Source organism: Dasypus novemcinctus, chromosome 1, assembly GCF_030445035.2.
Source record: "Dasypus novemcinctus isolate mDasNov1 chromosome 1, mDasNov1.1.hap2, whole genome shotgun sequence".
In the NCBI taxonomy this organism is placed as follows: domain Eukaryota; kingdom Metazoa; phylum Chordata; class Mammalia; order Cingulata; family Dasypodidae; genus Dasypus; species Dasypus novemcinctus.
In genome coordinates this window covers 163,552,750-163,575,505 of record NC_080673.1, presented here as the reverse complement: position 1 = coordinate 163,575,505, position 22,756 = coordinate 163,552,750, and the positions used below count along the sequence as shown (strand labels likewise).

Here is a 22,756-nt window from a genome sequence, read left to right as displayed (position 1 = left end):
TTATCCAACTTAACAAATTAAAGTACACAGAGCAAGCACAGAGACCTAGAAGCTCAATAAATGTTATTAATATTAATGTTGAAGGCTCTTCATGACACCTTGGAAAGAATTCACATTATGTCCTTTCATGACTAAACTAAAAAAATAAGAGAGCACTGTAACAAGCATTCTTCAAAAGTAATCTCACAGAAATCAACAGGAATTAATGCTGGATATGGGGGCAGATTCTACACATTTTTAAGTTGAATGGGCATTTTAAACAGTCTGTGTCAACACTTAAATAACTTAAGAAGAAACCAATATTTTTGTATATTAAAAATAAAAGTCATATTTGTTTATGAAAAATTAAATACTTACAATATCTTCTATTATTTCTTTGACAGCCGCCACAGCTAAAATAAATAAGAGAGGAACCAGTGTTGTGTAACGCCCTGTAGGTGATACATCAGGTATTTGCTATTTAGAAGGAAACAAAGAAAGAAATGCAGTGAGAACTAGAAGGTTTATAGTAGACTTTAAAACAACAAAGGTGTTACGCCTTCTAAAATATGCCTCAATCATTTTACTATCTTGGCAAACAGTCATGGATAGAGGCAAACTGGGTACATGTAATAAGTAGGTGAAAGAGCAATTTAATTAGCTTCATGATAAGCAGTTGTATGCTGGATTGACACCAACAAATGAGGGATTGGTTAAATAAATTACAGTAGATACAAGTACTAAAACACAATACAGCCATTAAAAATAATATTTTAGGAAAACAATGAATGACATGGGAAAATATCCATACATTATTACATGAACAAAGCAGATTACAAAGCAATGACCCCATTTTTGTAAACTAAATCAATAAATTTCTTAGGAGAAAAGAAAAAGACTAGAAGGATATATGCCCAAATTTTAGTAGTTGTCTCTGGGCAGTAGTTTTAATTTTTTTCTTTATGGTTTGTTGTTTTTCCTCTTTCTTACCAAGAATATATGCTACTGTTTAATTAAATACAGTATATTTTCCGATGACAATACAAAGAGAAACACAAGACTTAAAGTGGTAATTCTTGTATTCTAAGGCTCAGGACTGACATTTTTATAGTTATCAAAATAAATCAATATTTTAAGTAAAGGTCCCAATCCCTTCATCAACCAATATGAATATCCTTCCTATTATCAAATTCACAGAATATTTAAACTAAGCTTACAGAAATGAATCAAATAGGCTTCAAAGGGGAGTAGGATTCAGACAATGCAGCAGGAGCGGGAAATGTCCACCAAAACCATCTTATCTCCCTGTGTTAGATAAGCTTCAGAGGTTTGGTCAGGAGTTTAACAAAAACACTATTAATACCTGAACATTTGACTTTGAACTAAAATTTACAATATGACTTTACCTGAAGCAGTGCAATAAAGAGAAAAAATGAATTAGCAGCTCTTCTGAACTGAGAGTAGAGAAATCTTGGAAGGAATGTAATTATGTTGTATTTTGCAGTGCTGGAAAAGAAAAATGAAAAGTAGCATAAAACCAGATTACTCTGCAATTAGCATCCAACTTTACTAAGTTCTGCTATTACTAAATTTTTAAAAAATCAGCAATTTGAGCTGGACTAGAAAATAATAAATATAAATACCTTCCCTGGATATTTTCAGAGAAAAGGAGTATTAACTGGGGTTATGCCTGAATTTTTTCCAAGGCCCCTCAAGGAACCTGGCTAGAATTCCACACTAAACATACCAGATATGCCCAAAAGAAATAAGATACCACTGTTCAGGACTTAGACGCATCCAGATCTTCCCCTTGTTTACAAATCAAAAGGAGATTAAAGAACACACATGGGACACTCTCCAAACTGAAAAATGTTACTAAAGAATGTGAAGTTGCAAATTTTAATTTTAAAGCCAACATTTCTGTCACTGGAGAAACACTCTGTGCTGAGAATGTTCACTTAATCTCAGAGGCAGTACTTAGTGACCAGTGCTTACGCTGACACTTTTTATATTATTATTGGGATGAAAACATGGCACTGAAGTAATTCTCAAACCCCTCCAATCCTCAACACCATCGTAAATATCACAATGAAAAAATCAGCCAGGTACCGAGCCAAAGTGAGTTCTTAACAAAAGTCCTTCCTAATGTTAAACCTGGCTGTACTAGTAACAAGTCTAAGACAGTTATTTACCCATGAGCAGCTTTCATTATTCAGATTATTCAGACACTATATATAGAATTGGTAGAGTATGACTGTGTCCTTTTCTTAGCTTCTCCCTGCTTCCAGGTTATTATTAAAACCTCTTTTATTGGATAGAAGATGGAGAAAGAAACAACCTATTCACACTGCCACGAGGGAGCTCTCAAATATTAACTGGCATAACTGAAAGTTCCTTGTGAGGATTTTTATCTCAGCTAGCAGGGAAGATATCCTATTGGGTTCTGCTGTAAGGGCTGGTCCCATAGCATTTTTTCATAGTTCCTACCTGACGTGGTTATTACAGAATTTTGTCAGCTGGGGCTGGTTGATGAATATAGTCCTTACTTCCTCCTGATCAGCAAGTGAAGTCTTCTCTGAAACATCATCGGTCTTCTCATAACCTTCAAAAAGGACAGTTTTCTTATTTAATAAGAAATGTTTTACTTATTATCCAGCTCAAAAACACATTTCCTAACTACCTGAGAACCTAGAATAGGTTAAAAGTTACATGCTTCCCTTGGGTTTTTTAAAAATAAAAAGGAAAAACTGCACATCTTATACTTGTACTAGATTTAAAAAGTATCATTTAATAGTCATGTAAGAAATGATTCATTTTCAAAAACAGCAATACCAATTTTCTTTTTTTTCCTAATTTTATCTCCATAAATGCTCAATTTATTTCCTTACATTACATAAAAGATATCCAAAAGCAACAAAGAATTTTAAACTTTTTATAGTTTTAGAGAAGACTAATGAGACAGAGAAAATTTAAAATACATTAAACAATTTTAACATGTACTTTTAATACTTTTTTGTTGTTTTGTTTCCTTTTGGACAAATGCAGAAGCAAAAATAAATATTAAGCTTTATGTAGGCAAATATCACAATTATCTAACTTACTATGATCATCTCATCTTTCTTTCAGTTAGAATTTATGTTCACAAATGGATTTTTAAATTTCTTAAGATCACTACAAGTCCTCTCACAATCACCTTAACAACAGATTCAGCTTTAACAGATTCAGTCAAGTTACACCTTGCACAATGCTGGCAATGCTTTTTGAAACACATGGAGTTTTGCAAGTAGAGAATGAACGGGAACGTTTTTAAACAGCTCACTTTCTAGTGAGAATTAAATGAGATTAGATTAAATCAGTTCCTTACTCCTCTACTAGAAAGGGACATCAACAGCACTGTATCTCAAATACCCGTTTTTCTTCTCTTTCCTGCCTACCCAATGCCAATTCTTCCCCTAAGACCCACCAAAATGGTGGGTCTTCTGAACCACTTCTCTTCTGAAGTCATAGTGGGTGACCCTCTTCTGTGCTCCTAGGCCTCTGTTCCCATCCTCTCCCCAGTAAAGCACTTACAGAAGGTTCTCCTGCTGTTTGTTTATGAAATCTGCCTCCCTTACCAGAATTTGGGAACTCCTGAGGCTATAGATGTTGTGTTACTCATCTTCCCAACACCAGTACTGACACAGAGCAGCCACTTAATAAATGTTTGCCAAATAAATAAGAACCAAGTGACAAAGGAGTGGTTACTTTTTTTTTTTTTTTGAGGGCAAGCAAAAGCTTCTCCACCCACTGATAAAGACACTAATCGCAGCCCGAGCTGTAACAATTTTGACAGGAAAAGCACGCCTGTGGGATTCTGTTACTATATGAAACGCAACCAGAAAACCATTTAGTCATTTTACAAAGGTGAGGAGCTGGAGCAAACGCATGAGGGTGGTAGGGAGGGGGTGGAAGGGGGGGGCAGACAGGGGGTGTCCCCAGGAGGTGGGGAGTGTGGGGTGTGAGAACCAGCATAGTGTGTGATGGGGGTACAAACGAGGGGCATTACTGAAGTTTGGAGGGCAAGGTAAGGATGGGCAAGACAAGACTCTGAAAAAGTACACGAGGCGGGATCACAGAGCTGTTGCTGGTCATCCTGCAGCCAGTGGTGAGCTCCTGAAAGCTTCCAAGCAGCAGGGGTGGAGGGTGAGCGCCATGTTTTATGCTCCTCACACTGAAGGCCGCATGGCTCCAGGTTAGGTATTGTCATAACCATTCTACCAGCTTTGCCCAAGGTCATATACACAGTAATTATGTTTTACTAAGTCACGTTTTAGATAAAGCACAAGCTTTCCTCCCTAGTTTTATATAATCAAAATTCCACATATTGATAGTCATATAGAGGCATATCAATCTTACAAACTCTTAAAAAGTCCTTTCTTAGATTATCTTAACCACAGCCTAGACGAGGACCACAGAGAACCATTTCCAGTTTCCAGCACCTGGACTGGACAGGAAGTCTCATTTAAACCAGCTCTCCACTCTCCACTCTGCTCTGAGCAGATGTCTTCAGACTGCACTTGCTTAATCTGAATGGATTTGGGGGGGCAGGGGAAGGCTGGTGAGGCTGGCCCTCAAATGTTCGTAGCTGAGGAGTTAGGTCACTTGTCACCCCACCAAATCCATTTATATTGAGGAGAGATATCATATTTCTCCCTCACTTATTTATTTATGATCAGGAATTTCTAGGGGGCAAAGGACCCTCCTGGGATTAAAGGAATAGGAATCAGCCCATTCTCTTAAATGAGGATCAGAATACTTAAAGGAATCCTAATGAACTAACAGGGCCCCAACGAAGGTCAGACAAGGGCGACTAAGGAAAAAACTCACCAAAACAAGGAGGAAAGTCTAGAGTGGTGACTTGACCTCTCTTACTCTCAAGAGGAGGCCTTTAAAGTGGGTTGATGGTTCAAGGCAGACTACTATGTCATAGGCCTTCTTCACACATGAACTTAGAACTCAGAACTACGGAAAAGCTTTAGGAAGACAGTGTACACCAGGGGTTCTTAACAAGAGGTCTATGAGCTTGAAGTGAAATTTTTAAAAAAATGTTATTCTTGTAGGGACATGTTGATACAGGTGTGATATATTTATTAAATAATAGACAGTATAGTGTGGACTTAGTAAGGGGTCTGTGGTTTTCACCGGACTGGCAAAGGGGTCTGTGGAATAAAAAAGGTTAAGAACTCCTGGTATACCTGAACCTGAATTTACAGAGGGAAACCCTTAGGGCTCAGATGGTTTTGCTCTGGGATGTCCTCACTGAAAGTGACACTGAGAAGGAGAGGAGATCTACACCGGAAGCAGAAAGTGAGGCGCTCAGCCTCATGGGCTCCCCCACCAGCAGTAACAGGTGATCCCACAGGTAACTGATGCCCACTCGTGGTGTCTGGAGGCACCTTCTTGTGGTAAGCACCTGATTTCCTATTTCCTTGTAGGAGGGGGCCCTAGCTAGCAGTGAGCAGGCTTAATAACCTCAGGGCCTCAGGAATATCCAGAGGAGGGATCTGGGAAAAAGACCAGCATTCTTGCTAATTTGCAAGGTGGGAGTTTGTAAAGATTATAATTTGAATTTCAAGGAACTCTTATCAGACATTGTAGAAATAGGTTATGTCTGGACATATGGGTAACATATCAATCCAGATTCCTTCCACAAAAAGAGAAACAATGCTCGCCTATTTTAATGAGGCAACATTTCCAGGGAGGTAAGGAGCCATTTGGGTTCTGGGTTAGAGGTGAAAACACATTCCCTATATTTAATTTGACAGGCACTCGATACACACCAAACAACTCTATTTTTAAATGCTTGTTTAAAAAAAGTTTTCTCTATACCTTCCTTTCAGAATTTGTGACATATTCTGCACATCAACACTTCATCAGTTTTAATGTCCACATAAAGAGCTCTGGGCTTCCAATGGGCAATGCCTTCACGGAGATATTGCTGTATAGTAGTAGCAAAGATGATAAAAGGGAGGATCTCCTTGTTACCCATCCCAACAAGGTAGAACTAAGATGACCAGTGCCATTCCTTTCCATACAAGGTTCTATCTATCTTTTGTTTTAAGGATGGAAGCTGTGCCTCTTAGAGGTTTGTTTAATAATTTAGAGGCCTTGTTCACATAGGCCATTAAAATTTACTAGTAGCTCTAAATCTACCATATCCACCTTGTTGCTTCTAAGCATTCTCTAGAACTGAGACTGCTTTTGTGTCATTCCCTCATTGTTGCATGATAGAGGCAAGTGAGGCCAGGAAGAAAGTTATTGGCAGTTCTCTGAGCCTTCCCGGAAGTTCAGGCTTTCAGGGGTTTGCTTTGTCCTTGAGTAATCCTAGATGTAAAATTTGCTAATAGAAAGAAATACATCTTAGTCATGCTCTTTGGGATCCCTTACAGCTTTTCCTAGCACAATGTTGCACAAAGAAGACATGTAATATCCTCTAATGGAAAGGGACACTAAGGGATTTAGCAGGCTGATTCTGGGATCCCCTCACTAACTGCCCTCATTGGGTCAGCACCAGGGTGGTTTTGAGTGAAGGGGGAAGCCCAATGTAATAATCTCAATAATGGTACCCCCAAAATATCAGATCAATCTCTGGAACCAGTGAATGCTACCTTATAAGGCAAAGGCTTTGGAGATGTGATTTAGTGAAGGATCTTCTTTTTTTTAAAAGATTTATTTATTTTTCTCTTCTTCCCCTAGTTGTCTGTTCTCTGAGTCTATTCGCTGCATGTTCTTCGTCCATTTCTGTTGTTATCAGAGGCACGGGAATTTGTGTTTCTTTTTGTTGCGTCATCTTGTGTCAGCTCTCCGTGTGTACGGCACCATTCCTGGGCAGGCTGCGCTTTCTTTCGCACTGGGTGGCTCTCTTTACGGGGTGCACTCCTTGCGCGTGGGGCTCCCCTACTTGGGGACACCCCTGCATGGCATGGCACTCCTTGCGTGCATCAGCACTGTGCATGGGCCAGCTCCACACGGGTCAAGGAGGCCCGGGTTTTGAACCGCGGACCTCCCATGTGGTAGATGGGCGCCCTAACCACTGGGCCAAGTCCACTTCCTGTAGAGAAGGATCTTGAGATGAGAGATTATCATAGATTATCCGGGTGCACCCTGAATGCCATCTCAAGTGTCATTAAAAAACAGAAAAGACAGAAGAGAAGAAGGTGACAGGTAGATGGAGACAGCCACTTCTCCTCCCTTCCACATAGCTGGGAAGAGGGCTGCCACTGTTTAACTTTAGGACTTACCCTTTCCTTGACCATCCATCCACACTCAAATAGATACTTAACCTTTCAATGGAATTACAGTCAAACCCCATAAATCTAGGAACCATTCTATCCCTCTTGCAGGTGACTTTGGTCATATCATATGTTGATTTTACAAAGAAATGAAAAGGCAAGTTCATTTCCAAGTTCTTGGGGGCATCTCCACTTGGCTGCCAAGTATAGACATAAAAATGCAGGATAATAAGGACACTGGATACATACTCTTATATACCTTCATCACATCTTGGATTCTTCTGGAGAATCATTCAGGCTTCATACCACTGCCCTTGGTGCTCAGTTAGATATCTGACATCCACCAACAGTATCATTACTTTTCTTAAACTCAAAGTTCTAAAACAGCAAACAGAGGCAGGCCCATTCACACATACATTGCTTTGAGGAACAGTCTTGTGCAAGGTTCTCATGATAATAAAGCACATTTCTATAGTGGTTTCTGAAGCACCTTAGCTTTGTTCAATGTTATTCTCTCCAAGGTCTATGCCTCTTAAAACCAGAGTCAAATCTGCCTCCCCAGATAAACGATTCTAGTCTAGCCTTTCTTGAAATGAAGCAGACTTTTTCTTTTTCTTGCCAAATATGAGATAATAATGATGTAGCATTTCTTCAGAATTCCAGTTATACCGAAAATTCTATATTTGATGCCTATAATGTCCCACTTGATTCTTATTCCCCCTCCACAGAAAAATGGTTTTGCTTTCTGAATTGTGGTTTATTTTGACTGATCATGAAATCACTTAGTATTTCCTAAGCACACACCAAACCAAAGATTTTTCCCAAGCCAAATTCTGCCCTCTTAGTTATAAAAGGACTAAATGCCAATTCCAGACCTCTGAAGGACTGAGAATTTCAGTGTATAAAACATTACCTTTTAGCTACTGAATGCACTACAACAAGATACTACTGAGTATTACTAAATAAGGATATAAAAACACCACCATCCTGGTGACCACATCAGCAACTGGCCTCATTATCAGGAAAACACAAGCATGCTGGAGGGTCAGCATCTTAATTCATGACCCTGGAGGTGAGCAAGTGCTCATCTTCCCCTAACAGTGTCAGGCACTGAAACCACTCTGCACTCAGCAGCTGTGAGGAGAGTCCAGGCTCTTCCACCAAGTAATTACAAGTGACCCTGCACAACTACGTCATCCCTGGGAATAATTCTCTTCCCTTGTAAAATGAAGGAGTGAGGCTACTAATCTGATATTGTCTTTCAGGTCTAAAATACTATGAAATTAATATCTGCTAGGCATCGGGCAGGGGAAAAAGCCAATACCTCCTTTGTTCAGAACAGGAAAATTTAGAAAATTAAATTTTAAAAGTGTCCTACTTGAGCCTTTATTGAGCCATTCTACAGCAATAGTTGCCTTTCTTAATCTGCATCCAGCACTTGGTCACCAAGTCAAATGGTGCTTTGTGAACATGGCTAAATCTCCATATTTGAAAAGATAAACAGTGACTACAATCTGTTGATACAACTGTCTGGTACCTACTGAACAGAAACTTCTGGGTTACTGAGCATGTTGACATATAGTCTTCCTTTCTTCCCCTGCCCAGATTCATTGCCACATGCTCATGTGTACATAGACCAATGCATGAGGAAACAAAATGCTAAACAGCTATTTAAGTGAAAAGGCTTTTGGCATTCTCATATAATTAGAGTCAAAGTGCTCTCTCTGAAAATTTCCATTTCTCATCACAAATACCACCATCCAATAGTAAGACCCATTGTTCATTAGTTCGTTCATTTGTTGATTCATTCATTCAACATATTTAAGTGGCCAGTATGTGCCAAGTGATTGACAGATGCTCTGTGCCTCCGTTTCATCATCTGTAAAATGGAGAGTACCATCATCTGTAAAATAAGAGTACCTAACTCAAATGGGGGTGGTGAGTTAATATATGTATAGAACAATGCCTGAAAAAAGTAATAATAAAGGAACAGTGTCTGGCATTTAGTAAAGGAAGAGCTCAATAAATGTCAGCTATTTTCATTCTTGCTGCTATCACTGCTGCTGTTGCTAATCTACTGCTTTAAACTGAGTGGAAGAAGCAGCTTCTCCAAGGAGACAGCTGACCTGAGGCCTGAATGACACACAAGGTAAAACAGATAAGGGATAGTGCAAACCTGGGAGGGGACCAGGAACAAAGCCCTTGTGCCAATATTGAGCTTGCAGTGCCAGGAATATGAGGACCAGTGACAGTGAAGAGGCAGAGAATCGAACAAGGAAAGGCAGAGCCAGATGGGGAGAAATAATAACAAACTTGAGTTTTTATTTTTTATGAACTAGGAATCCACTGAAAAGTTTTAAATAAGAGGCTACTGTGGAATTTGGGTAAAAGAAAATGAAGCCTAGGGTAGGTTATGGTGACAGAAATGAAGTGACAGACACATGACAATTTGTGGCTGCAGAGGTGGCAAGACCCTTTTAGACTCTTCATGCCTTTCATTATCATTCCACTACTTACGATGCCACATACACCCACTATCTGGTGCTACTCCAAGCTAAAAATCAAAGACTTGGATAAAATTTAGGATTTTAAATACAACAAATGATGAGTAATTTAATGAACAGAATTTTCTACATAGCCAACCCACCCTACCCTTAGATATCAGGAATCTTTTTCTCACTATAAGATGGTAATCAATAACATTTAAAATATAAAGGATAATCAAGAAAGGCATTATAGAATTATGTCTGGGAGCACAGACCATGGAATGAGAGAGACAGTTAAGATCCATCAGTTAAGAGTCGTTTCCTTAGATAAATTACTTAAGTACTAAGTCTCCTTCACAGCTTTTTGTGGGGAATGAATGAAATAATGCAGCAAAGTAATCAGGACAGTTTTTGGCTCCTCATACATATGCAATAAATTCTAGCTCTTATTATTATTTTTTATCTACTAGAACCATTGGTTTTATTGATGACAGAAGGAAAAAAGCTTTCTTTCCTCTGTAAAAGACGTTTGCTTTATTTAACTCAGTATTTTTCCCATTCTTTGTATGGACTGAAACTATTTTTTCCTTGAAAAATCTGCTTTTTCTTTCTTCAAATAATAATATTCACCCTGGTTGCATCTTGTTTTAGAGGGAAAGCAGGAGGTCTACCAACAGGTTTGACCAGGCTGTTTCTGTCAACGGTGCCTTTCTTCACAAAGAATCCTGCCATCTGAGTTCCAGGACTGGGGAGGCTGGTAAACTGGTGAATTAGCTGAGTTGATCATCTTGGCTGGCCATTACCTCCTCTGCAGAATTCAAGAGTTTTGCCATAGGTACTTTCTTTCATGCCTGTGTGAATGGACCTGATGTTGCTTAGTAGCATCCCTTCACAGTTTCCATAATCAATGGGTTTAGCAACTGCTGTCATACCCAAAGGCTGGAAAGCATCAACTTTTGCTAGGTAAAACCTGGTGGCTTCCCAATAAAGTGCAAAAATTCATCTCCAGCTTTCCTTGTTTTTGCACTCTCCATAGGAAGAGATGATTCTAGTACTTATTCTGGTTTAATTGGCCCAGGCCTTCTTTTGGGCCATTATAAAATATTTTATCATCACAGGTTATAGCTGTGATAGATCTTGCTGACTTAGGTCCTACTCACCTCCCATTCAGTGCCATGTCCGTCTTTCCTTTGGGACACCAATGAAACTGTTAGTTCTGACAGGACTTTGGTCATCAGGATGTACATTAAAATGTTTTACCAATTTTACCCAATTGAAAGTTTCATTACTTATTGTTTATCATTTCCTGTCATACAAATGACCAGGATTTGCTGTTTGGTTTTCTCTTTTACCAGGTTTTTGATTATTATAATCCATGGATTCTTGAGGAAATGAGACTGTCTTTTGCCTCTGCATAGAATGGACTTTTCTTGGTCTGCTTTGCATAGAGCTACCTCTCTTTTTACAGGTACTGTCATGGTGCTGAGAACTGTAAGAATACGAAGTATCTTTAGTTCTATCATTTCTAAATAGGGACTATCACACTTGATTTTCTCTTCAAGCCAAACTTCAGACCCTGGAGAAGAACTCAGTCTTTCAAAACCTGTTCCTAGGTAAACCACTGCCTTCTAAATTGACTTTGAATTTTGAGTGTCTCTTTGAAAATGAGGAGGCTTTTCATTTCTTGGCTGCCTGATATCATTTTGAAACAGTTGGTTGATTATCTTTTACTCAATATTCAACAATCCATGATGCCCTTGTGAAAGCTACCATAGCTGTGATTTAGGTTCTTCCAGATTGAAAGTTCCCATTTAGACTTCAAAAAAAAAATCAAATAATGGGCTTGGCGCTGATAGCCTTTCATTTCCCAGGACCTCTTCATCTTCAGATCTTATTCATGTGCTATCTTTTCCCAGGAAAGTGAAAGGGAGTAGAGAGTGGTGAGTCAATGCCCTGTCTTTTCCTTTACCTTTTAGAGGCAGACCCGAAACATACTTCTGCTTATTGCTATTAAGAAGCATATTCAATTGCTTCTAAATTGTTGCCATTATCCATAAGAGCTTGCTTTGATGCTGCCTTACTGCAGCCCATTGCGGTTCTGTTTCAGAGCTTTCTCATCAACCAGTTCTCTACAGACACCTTCATGCTTCCCTTCAGCTTCGGTTGACTTTTCTGCAAAACTTCCCTATTTAGTTTTGTGATATTAAAATCTTTGAGATTTTTACTGATGACAAAGCCCTAGGTATTGTTTATATCACTGTAGTTTGTTGCCTAATTTCATAATTGAAGGAAATGCTCATGTTCAGATAGGAGTTAGTGAAATGAAGATGTAATTTTTAATCCCATAATTTATGGACACACTACCCCACCCCCTTCTGATTTCTATCCATGGTAGTATTTTGTAATTTCCAATGAACAAGTCTTTCACCTCATTGGTTAAACTTATTCCTAGCTTTTTTTTAATGGTACCAGGACCAGGGATTTAAACCAGGGCTTATGTGTGGGGAGCAGGTGCTCAACCACTGAGCCACATCATCAGCTTCCCTGAATCGGCTTTTTCATTTGTTTTGCTTGTTGCTTATTTTTGCGTTTTCTGGAGGCACCAGGGAACTAAACCCGGGACTTCCCATGTGGGAAACAGGAACTCAACCACTTGAGCCACATATGCTCCCTTTATTATGTGTGTTTTTAAAAAATATTTCAATAAAATTTTATTTTTAAAAAATGAAGGTATAACAACACCAAAAGCACAAGTAACACACAAAAATAAACTGGATGGCATCAAAATGCAAAAACTTTTGTGCATTAAAGGAACATCATCAAAGAAGTGAAAGACAATCTACAGAACAGGAGAAAGTATTTGCACAGCATATATCTAATAAGGGTTACTATCTATAATACATAAAGAACTCCTACAGCTCAACAACAATAAGACAAACAACCGAGGAAGCAGATTTGGCTCAACGGATAGAGCGTTCGCCTACCACACGGGAGGTCCAGGGTTCAAACCCAGAGCCTCCTGACCCATGTCATAAGCTAGCTGGCCCATGCGCAGTGCTGATGCACGCAAGGAATGCCGTGTCATGCAGGGGTGTCCCCTGTGTAGGGGAGACCCATGCACAAGGAATGCTCCCCATAAGGAGAGCTGCCCAGTGTGAAAAAAAGCGCAGCCTGCCTGGGAGGGACGCTACACACACAGAGAGCTGATGCAGCAAGATGACGCAACAAAAAGAGATACAGATTCCCAGTGCCACTGACAAGAATACAAGCAGACACAGAAGAACACACAGCGAATGAACACAGAGAGCAGACAACTGGTGGGGGTGGGGGGGGCAGGAAAGGGGAGAGAAATAAAAATGAATCTTAAAAAAAGACAAATAACCCAATTAAAAATGAGTAAACTTCTTAAATAGACATTTCTCCAATGAAGATATCCTCTATTATGTTTTGACAAGCTTTTCTTTAACTCCCATTTCTCATTAGGTGCTCCACTTCATCACCAAGAACTTTAGTGTTAGAGTCATTCAAGAGCAGGAATCTATTTTTCATGTGAACACAGCCTGAGAACTTAATTTTAGTTCCAGAGGTGTGTGTGTGTGTGTGTAAGTATGAATGGATGGATGGATTTATTTGTTTTGAGGTACCAGGATCAGGGATTGATCCTGGGACCTTGTATGTGGAAAACCGGCACTCAACCACTGAGCTATACTGGCTCCCCAGGATTATTTTTGATATATAATACTATTTTGCTGCTGGGCAACTTATATGACCATCAGTCATCTGCAAATGTTGCATTCTTGCTACAGCCTGAAATTCCTCATTATCCACTGGTGCAGCAATACTGCAAATTTTCCGAATGTGCAAAACACAAGAACCTTCAAGCTTTTCTACTTTTCCACCATTGATGTCACTGGGGAAGAACTTCTTGCCAATTGTTATTAGACATTGAGAGCAATAGGATGATGGTTATTTATATCGACTTTTTCAGGAGAACATGTGCATGCTTCCATGCCTTATTCTAAAAAGTACGCACCCTTGGTCATGACAGCTGCTTAGGCCAGGGGTGGTGGGGGTCTGGAGTGGGGATGGGGAGAGGCCGCCTGCTTGAGCCCAGGAGTGGGGGGAGGGGGAAGGGAGGAAGTGAGAGAGAAAAAAACAAAAAACAAAAGAAAAATTCTAGCTTTTATTTTTATTATTGAAATCAGAAAAGCAGACCATCGAGGGAAAAAAAAAATAGGCTTTGTAGTCAAATCTGTGTTCAAATCAGATTATGACAGTTTTGTTAACAGTGGACAGATTATTTACCTTCTGAGCCTTAGCTTCCTCATCCATAAAAGCAGGGTTAAATGAGGATTAAATGAACTTTTGTTAGCAATACAGCATAAATAATACTTATCACCCAGTTTCTATCACCCTATCCTCACCAGCGATGATAACATCATTCTCCCTGTCAAAATATTTGAATAGGGAAAAAACAAAAGTCTTAAGGAAACGAATGTAGCTATTAACATTTCTTATTTATATGGTAATATTAAAAGTTGTGACCAGTGAATACATCAAGACAGTAAAAAGTGGATTTTACCCTATAATTTTATACATTAATATTAAATATGGCCACATTTTCCCAAAATTTGTCATCTGGGTAGGGGTTATGCAACAGAAATGCAGAGGTGGGTAGGTAGGAGGGAGAACAGAACAAGATACAAAGTCATTTTGTTGCCTAGGAATATGGTTATAGAACTTTATTGTAATTATAAGTAAAAGTTTCATCGGAATCAGAATATCTTATCATATTATCTCCTAAACATATTCAGGAGAGTCCAATTATGTATCTTTTTACTCAATGGCTTCCAATATCAGACATTAAAGAGACCATGTTAATCACTCAAGCTTTTAACCTACATTGAGGTCATTAAACAGTCATGCTTGTAACAGTCACAGAATTTAATTAATGTGGTGTTATTGGTATTTACTGTAGAATTATTGTGACTCTAGCAATGGAAGAAATTATGGCATTGATGTGGAGACAGTGGCTATGGGAGTTGCTGAAGGCAAGGAGAGGGAAAAAGAGGTGAGATAATGGGGGCATTTTCAGGACTTGGGAGTTGTCCTCAATGATATTGCAGGGACAGATGCAAGGAATTATATATCTTGCCATAACCCACAGAATGGACTGGGAGAGAGTGTAAACTGCAACATAAACTATAATCCATGCTGTGCAGCAATGTTTCAAAATGTACTCTCAAATGCAATGAATGGACCACACTAATGAAAGAAGTTGACAATGTAGGAGGAGTGGGGGGTGTGGGGAGTGGGTGTATGGGAAACTCCTATATTTTTTAATGTAGTATTTTGTGTGATCTATGTATCTTTAAAAAAAAAAAAAAAAGAAGAAGAAAAAAGAATATTAACTGCAGAACTAGCCAAGACTTCAGACCAGGGGTTCTTAACCTTTCTTGTTCCATGGACCCCTTTGCCAGTCAGGTGAAAACCATGGATCCCTTACTAAGTCCACAGTATACTGTGTATTATTCAATAAATATATCACCCCTGTACCAACATATCCCCACAAGAAGAACGTTTTTTTGAATTTCAATTCAAGCTCAGGGATCCCTTGTTAAGAACCTCTGCTTTAGAGGCTCACTGCAGAACCTAGGTGTGATTAAATTTAGGTGCTACTTTATAGGACATTATGAGTGTTACCCTATATCCTTGTCAAAGGTTTAATATGTTTTTCTGGGAAAAAAAAATTTTTATCGTCTAATAATTTCTAGTAATTTTTGCTCAAGTTTCTGTAACAAAAGACTTTTTGGCTGAAGAGTTTAGAGGTTTACATTTTATTTGGTTTTCCATGGTATTTGATACCGTATATATTGTTTACATATAATTAGAAATACAGAAGTAGTTACTGGAGCTACAAATGAGATGATGAAATCTCATGGTCTGTATTGCTGGAGCAGAACAGTCACTTAGAATGTTCAGAATGTTCAATTGTGAACCTGACAGCAGCTGTTCAGAGAGGGCACAAAGGAAGGATCCAGCAGTATGGGAAACAAAAAACTGATGCTTTAAAGGTTAAGACTTTCATATTACATTTTCAAAAATGTCATTGAATAAACTAAACACCTTTAGAAGAGTCAAAATTCAATAGAAACTGTTCAACAATAGGTCTCATATTTCCAGACCATGACTGCAGTAGCCAGAGGGGAAATGAAATTTTCAGTTGCATCAGTACACCTTTCCTGTACGGTGTGCCAATCTGGGCTCTGTACAGTAGCCATCTACTGCTCTTTCCAGCTCAGCAGCCTCCATTCCTCCTTTGATTCTGGGAACAACTCCATCTACTTAAATGACTGGAAGCAAAGTCCAGTCTTGATGCCTGTGGCAGTTTAATTTTATTTATGAATTCCGAAAAGAGATATTGATTATGTTTGTAAAATGGGCATACCATTTGTATTAAATTCCAAGGTTACATTTACTTGATTAAATTAAGATTAGGGCTTTGATTCAGCCATATCAGTAGGGTATCCAGTCCCTGCCCCTTAGTGGGTGGACAATCACACAGAAAAAGACACGGGCAGAGGAAGAGACGCCTCTCATTAGATACAGCAGAGGCCCAGGAAAGAGACATGAGCCTGATAGTCTACAGCTGACCTTGTGAAGGAACCAGAGGAGCTGAGCCCAGAAAGAAGCAAACCCCAGGGAGACTAGCCTTATACCAGCCTACAGCTGAGATCAGAAGAAACTGGGACCAGGAGCCTTAAGTGGAAGAAAGCAGGCCGAACCCTTGCCAGACATCACCTGCCATCTTGTGTCAACACGCGGCAACAGACTTTGGGTGAGAAAGTACCTCTTACGGTACCCTGAGTTGGACTCTTTAGGGCCTCATGACTGTAAGCTTCTACCCCAAATAAATACCCTTTATAAAAGCCAACAGAGTTCTGGTACGCTCCATCAGCACCCCTCTGGCTGACCAATACAATGCCTATTTAACCTAAGTGGGCATTGATACCCTACCGGGATATGACCAGCCTTTTATTTATTCCAGAAGCTGAATCCTGTTCCCACTCTCCCAATCACTAGCTGCAATCTGCATTGAATGATGACCTGGGACCACAATGGAACCACCCTGCTCAGGGAATCAGCAGGCTGCCTGGAGTTTTCCCCAACAGGTCCCACTTACTAAATCAGATCCAGTCTGATATTAACAGCTGCCCTACCCAAGCCCGGAGTCCAGCCTGCCCTGGGATACCTGTGGCTTGCCATCCCCAAGGGACCTGCACAATAGACCAAAAGTGTTCCACATCTTATACCCTTTTGCTTATGCATCTGTGATCCTAGCTCATTACCCTCAAGTTCACCTGAGTTACAACAAAATGTTATAACAAAAAATCCACTTGGTCTGATAATGTAAAACATGGTTATTTGCTTCAAAAAGTAGACTGTTTTCCATCTTACTAAATCTTTTCAAGGATTCTTCTCAAAATGATGGAGGTGAGCCAGAAAGCCAGAAAGCCAGTGAGCCCCAGAGCCAGGACATCTGGAAATCAATGAGGTCCATCCCAGCTCTAAGCCCTTCCACTGGCACATGCATTTACTCATTCATTTGACAGTTAAGCTTAATCTCACCTCTCCCTCCAATTCCATTTCTCCTCTTCTGACCTTTTTCCACCTCAACACGGTTTTTCTAAACACTATTGCCCACCTCCCTCATTGCCTCTTAGCTGCTACTTAGATGTCAAGGCACCCGTCCTAACCAATCTTCCTTAAAATGTTCCCTTATAGAGGTTTTAGATATATCCTATTTGTAAAAGACTACTATATCCCAGTATATATGGTTTATAAACTTAGACATATAGCAACTGAGAATAAAAACAGATGTTACAGATGCACCTAATTTATACGCTAAGCATGGGACAGGTAAAGGGCACCTTTAATTAAGTCTATCAGGTGTGTTACTCTAATATGGAAAAGCAACATAAGTAACACTGCAAGGATGTCCCTTCTATGCAATAAATATTTACTTTTTAATTTTAACATCAGACATCCAAAAATTCCCTATCCCTATGCCTACTATTATATTTTCCTCTCAGGACTTGTCATTATCATACATGGTAAATGCTATTTTTAAGTGTCTGTGTGAACTGATCTAAAAATAAGCAAGTGTGAAATGCATCAACAGAATTTCTTGTCTACTAAGAGGAAAAATAATGGCTTAACACTTCCTGAACTCATGGTGAATTGCTCTAAGTTCTGAAAGTAGTATTACGAATTCTAAAACACCAAGGGACATTCAAAAGAAACGCAATCCTTAAGCAGCAGTACATGAGAAACTCTATGGTGTGCCGAATGTTGTACCTCATACAAAATAAGTACTCGGTCCTCTGGATGCCAGTCCTGGATATTAACCTAGAAAAACAATCACCTTCAGCATGCTGAGTTGCTTAGAAATAGTTACTCGAACATTTACTAATGCCAAATCATGCTGGAGAAGAGCAATGAAAGATGGAAAGAATTTAATGATATCACTTTGAGAATATCCCATACATCATTTGGTCAGATAGAAGGAATAAATAGCATATTTCCAGTATAGATTTAAAAATTGGCACAGAAGCAGATTACACTAACTATGATTACTTTCAACTACTGGCCGTCTACCAAACATCTTCTACAAGTCTCAATTAGCTAAAAGGATTGGTGACTTGCTTTGGCATCAAATTTGTCTCTCAGAAGGTACTGGAAACAAGGTGAGGAACTCTTACCATGGACTGGATTCTAATCAACACAGAAGTGGTAAAGTAATAATGATTTTCTTCATTAAAAAAAAAAACTACATCAAAAAGCTCTTGAAAAAGAGGGAAATACCATACCAATTCAGACATGTATTCTAGACCTCAGGAAAGTATATTTCAAGCTATCACTGAGACCCAAAAAGGGGCAGAAGTCTGGAAGGTCTTATAAAGCAACATGCTGACTAATTGTGAAAATTCTTGATGAGAGGAAAAGGGAGGTGAATTCAGATACCACTGTGGCAGCACAGGAAGTCCTTGAGCTAGTAAAAAGACGATAAAAAGATCATGGGAAAAGGTTGGAAACCCGCTCACTTGTTCAATAGGGAATAACAGACACACTGACATCTGAGAATGGAGGAAAGGTATGTAAAAAAAATTTAGAGCCTAACAAAATGTTATTTTCCTTCCATTTGGAATATTAGGGATCAATGGGATAGGCCTGTGGCCTTCGAGAGATGGTGAAATGTTAACAGACAGAATAAAAAGCAGAACTTGAATTCCTACTTCTACTTTGCTTCATTCTCTATCCAGGACAGTCATATTAAGACTAAAAAGGTTAGAACAAACATTAGTTGTAAGAACTGAAGCAAAAGAAAGAATAGGGATTATTTAAAACAAAATAAGACAAAACAAAACAAAACCAGCACCTAACTGCTATAAATGAATTTGTATCTTGTAGCAAAGAAAAAAAAATCAATTTTAACCTACAGAACTGAGAGAATCTACAGAACAGGTAAAGTGAACTGTCGCTAATCATAGGACCATCATGAATGAAAGGGTTTCAAAAGACAAAGGTAAGAAAATATTGCCCCAGGGTTCTGAAAAGGAAATAATATGGATCCTGTATATTATAAACCACTGTTTACGAAAATGGGAGGCTGGAGATGCACTTGCAGAATTCACAGATTTATGTAATGGGATTTACAGCTTCTGAAGGAAAAGGATTCTTTTGCAGTGACAATTCAGTTAATATTGAAGAAGACTTAATTAAAGCTGTGTTTCTTATGCACAGGATATATTCTTAGAGGTTAAAGGGAATTTTTCCCCTTTAAAAAAGGTCTTTCATATAACCTAAGTATAAGCAATGCTGTAATTGGCAGTCAATCCTGATAAAAAATCTAGTGCAGATTATTAAAAGGAGGTTTAAAGGAAGGTGGTGACCACCGGGGACCATCAAGCTTCCCAAGACTAAAGTCCTTTCCTTATTCAACTTTACTTAAATAGAGCCCTCCCCATCTGGATTTAAGAAGGCTTTCAGCTCGCCCTGGTCTTATAAAACCTGAGCCGCAAGATTCCATGGTGATGCATCAGTGTGGACTCACAAGCACTTGACATACACCAAGGGGCTCCTACTGGAACTATTCTTTGATTCCTCCCTGCCTGCCAGCCACCTTGGCATCCCCTTGGCTCCATTCCTCTCTCCAGTGCCCCTGCCCTAGATATTACAGCCAACACCCAGTACCTGACCAGATGGGCCAATCAGATGCCCTTCTGGGAATGTGGACTTGAGATCCAGAGACACAGACAGGCAGACTCAGGACTGAGCAAGGACAAGCATGGAGAACTGGGCAAGAAGGTGAGAAGCCACGGCATTTGACAGATATGCCAAAGGAATGAAGTGAGGAATGGAGCAGATACACAGAAAGAAAAACCTTACTAAGATCAGCTGTGATTCCAACGGGTGCCCTGGATAGAGTAAATGCAAAGCTCTGGAGCCAAACTGTTAAATTCCAATCTCAGCTACACCACTACCTTACTTAACCTTTTTTGGTCTCTGTTTCTTCTTCTGCAAAATGGAACAGAGACCAAAAAGGTTAAGTAAGGTAGTGGTGGAGCTGATGATTCAGCGCCAAAAATCATGCTAGGTTCTCAAATCACTGTCCATCTATGCTCATCAAGAGATTGATTTGAATTAAAAAGGAGACCTTGGAGAACCCCAACACTCTGAACAAGCCTTGTACACTTGTTTTAAATTCAGGTCTGATAAGGGCATATGTGGCACAATTAAAGTGCAGATGACATGAAAGAACCATAATTGAAGAAGATTTTGGGAGACTGAATAAATTGAAGACCCTATCCGAAGATCTAAAAAAAAAACAATAAAAAAAAAATTCAAAATGGACGTTTTTGTTGCTTCTAAGCCTCATTTAGTTTAGCAGTATGATATGGCTACTCCTCAAAGTCAATTCTGCATTGGGCTTCATTGTTAGAGGGAATGCCAGTAACAAGAAAGGTAACTGCCCCAGTCTAGAAAGCACCATCGAACAATATTGATATATTCTGTTTGTTCCTGAGGACCAGATTTTAGCAAGGACAAAGTACAGAACCCCCAGAGGGGAGAATCCAGTATAACCTGTACCCATGTCACATAAGAAAGTGCTGAAGGGAGAGGGAGATTATAATAAACTACTTAAAATAATGAAAACCATCTTGAAACGGAGGGAAGAGAGATTCTCTGGCCCCAAAAGACCAATGGAAAGAAGATACAAGAAAGAATGATTTGTGGCTCAACACATGAAAGAACTTGCTAAGAACTAGAGCTGTCTCACAATTAAATGGACTGCTTTAAAAGAGGGTGCAGTGGTGATTGCTGAGAGGTATACAAGCAGAAGATGGATAATTAATTGCTACCAGGCTATATCAGGTACTGTTACACATGACCTTTAAGTTCCCTTTCAAATCTAGAATTCCATGAGGTTATCTTTTTAAAAAGGTTTGTTTTTTTTATAAGACAATTATGAGGTCATCAGAGAACCATTAATACAGCGCTAGTGTGGAGAGTAAGTTTTCACATTTTATATATGGAAAAGAGAATTACTGCATTAGGTGATATAAATATTTGCAGGATAGTTAACCCCACTGACTTTAGCAGCAATATGTTCATTGTGGATTATAGTTCTGAATGAGTCAACCCTTTTAAAATGTACATGAAAATATTAATAAAAAGCTGTGAAAGTTGTCTGAGTTATTACAACTTTAAAAAAATTTTTAGAGCTATTTTTGCATTTTATAACATAAAAACAGGCTGCTACATGTCTAGTTGCAACATCTTATTAAAAGAAGCAGAAACACTCAAATAACATTTTGCTCCTGTTTTAGTCTCAGTTTGACTGGAACATGCTTCTTACCTCCATTGTGACTTTGCTGGAGAGAAAAAAATAATTCATTCTTATTTTTTTTAACAAGGTCTCAACCACACACACACACACACAAACACACCCAAAGAAATTAAAGCCTACCTGCCAATTACGCAGCACACAAAGCAACATAAATTGCCCACAAGCAACAGCAACAGCTTTTTACTTTATTGAAACAGATACCTTCTAAAGAAGAAAGGAAGGTGTGATACTCTAATCTATTGATGACAAACAGTATCACAATCTGGCATATAAAAGAATCAACAAGTCATCATACAAGGCTGGAAAAACAGGAAATCCAGAAAGGAGCACCTTGCATATGGGCCCATGTGCGAGAACTCCACCACGCCCCAGAAAGACTCTGGTTCTGGGGTGGCTCCTCTGCCAGAAGCATTGTGGGCAGTATTTAGAAAGCCACCAAGACTGGTTAGACAAGACAGACTCAAAGACCTAGAACTCATTTGAGCAAAAGCAAGTAAAGCATAACTGCCACCTTCCAGTGTGTCAGGATGTGGCTAAGAAAGTATACAGAAACCTCCACTGAGAAGATTAAACTAGGATGTGTGAATGACAGCTGGTGGGCTGCAAAGACTTAAAAGACCCAGTACAGTGCTCAGTGCCATTAAAATAATGACACCTACACAGTGTAACATCAGCCCTATGCAATTCACAGGAAGAACAAGTACAATGAGAGGACAGATGCTTGAAGAACCTCCTAACACCACAAATACAAACCACCCAGTGTCCACAGAATCTCCTAATGCAGTTTTTTTACCTCCTGCTGCTACCACCACATAATGGAATTGTGCAGTTAGCCCCACCACCTAGGTCTGCAGACACATCTAGGGCCACTGTCAAGCAAGGTACAATGGGTCCATACACAATAAGAAACCACCATGAGATTTCTAAAACATTCCCACATTAGAGTTCACTCACCAGACACAGATTCAAGTAATGTTTGCTAAGCACCTACTTTATATCAAGTGAGTTCATTTAATTTCTCCACTCAAGAGAATGTCTATGCAGTTTGGAGCACTCAGGAGACAAAAGAACACAGTGATTATGTAGAAAAAAGTCCTGTCCATACAATT

The 22,756-nt window shown here is 39.2% G+C and overlaps 1 protein-coding gene and 1 pseudogene across 7 annotated transcripts in view; both read right to left on the bottom strand.

Annotated features, from left to right (window-relative positions):
* ATP8A1 (ATPase phospholipid transporting 8A1) overlaps positions 1-22,756 on the bottom strand; it is a 244,887-nt gene that overhangs the window by 207,461 nt on the left and 14,670 nt on the right. For all 7 annotated transcript variants that reach the window (XM_004448742.3, XM_023592370.2, XM_058299208.1 and 4 more), the window contains 3 exons: positions 2,467-2,581; positions 1,386-1,485; positions 358-456 (listed from right to left, as the gene is read on the bottom strand). In XM_004448742.3, the coding sequence (XP_004448799.1) occupies positions 358-456; positions 1,386-1,485; positions 2,467-2,581 (314 nt within the window). The remainder of the gene's footprint in view (positions 1-357; positions 457-1,385; positions 1,486-2,466; positions 2,582-22,756) is intronic.
* LOC139438655 (tudor domain-containing protein 3 pseudogene) lies at positions 10,349-21,662 on the bottom strand (annotated as a pseudogene).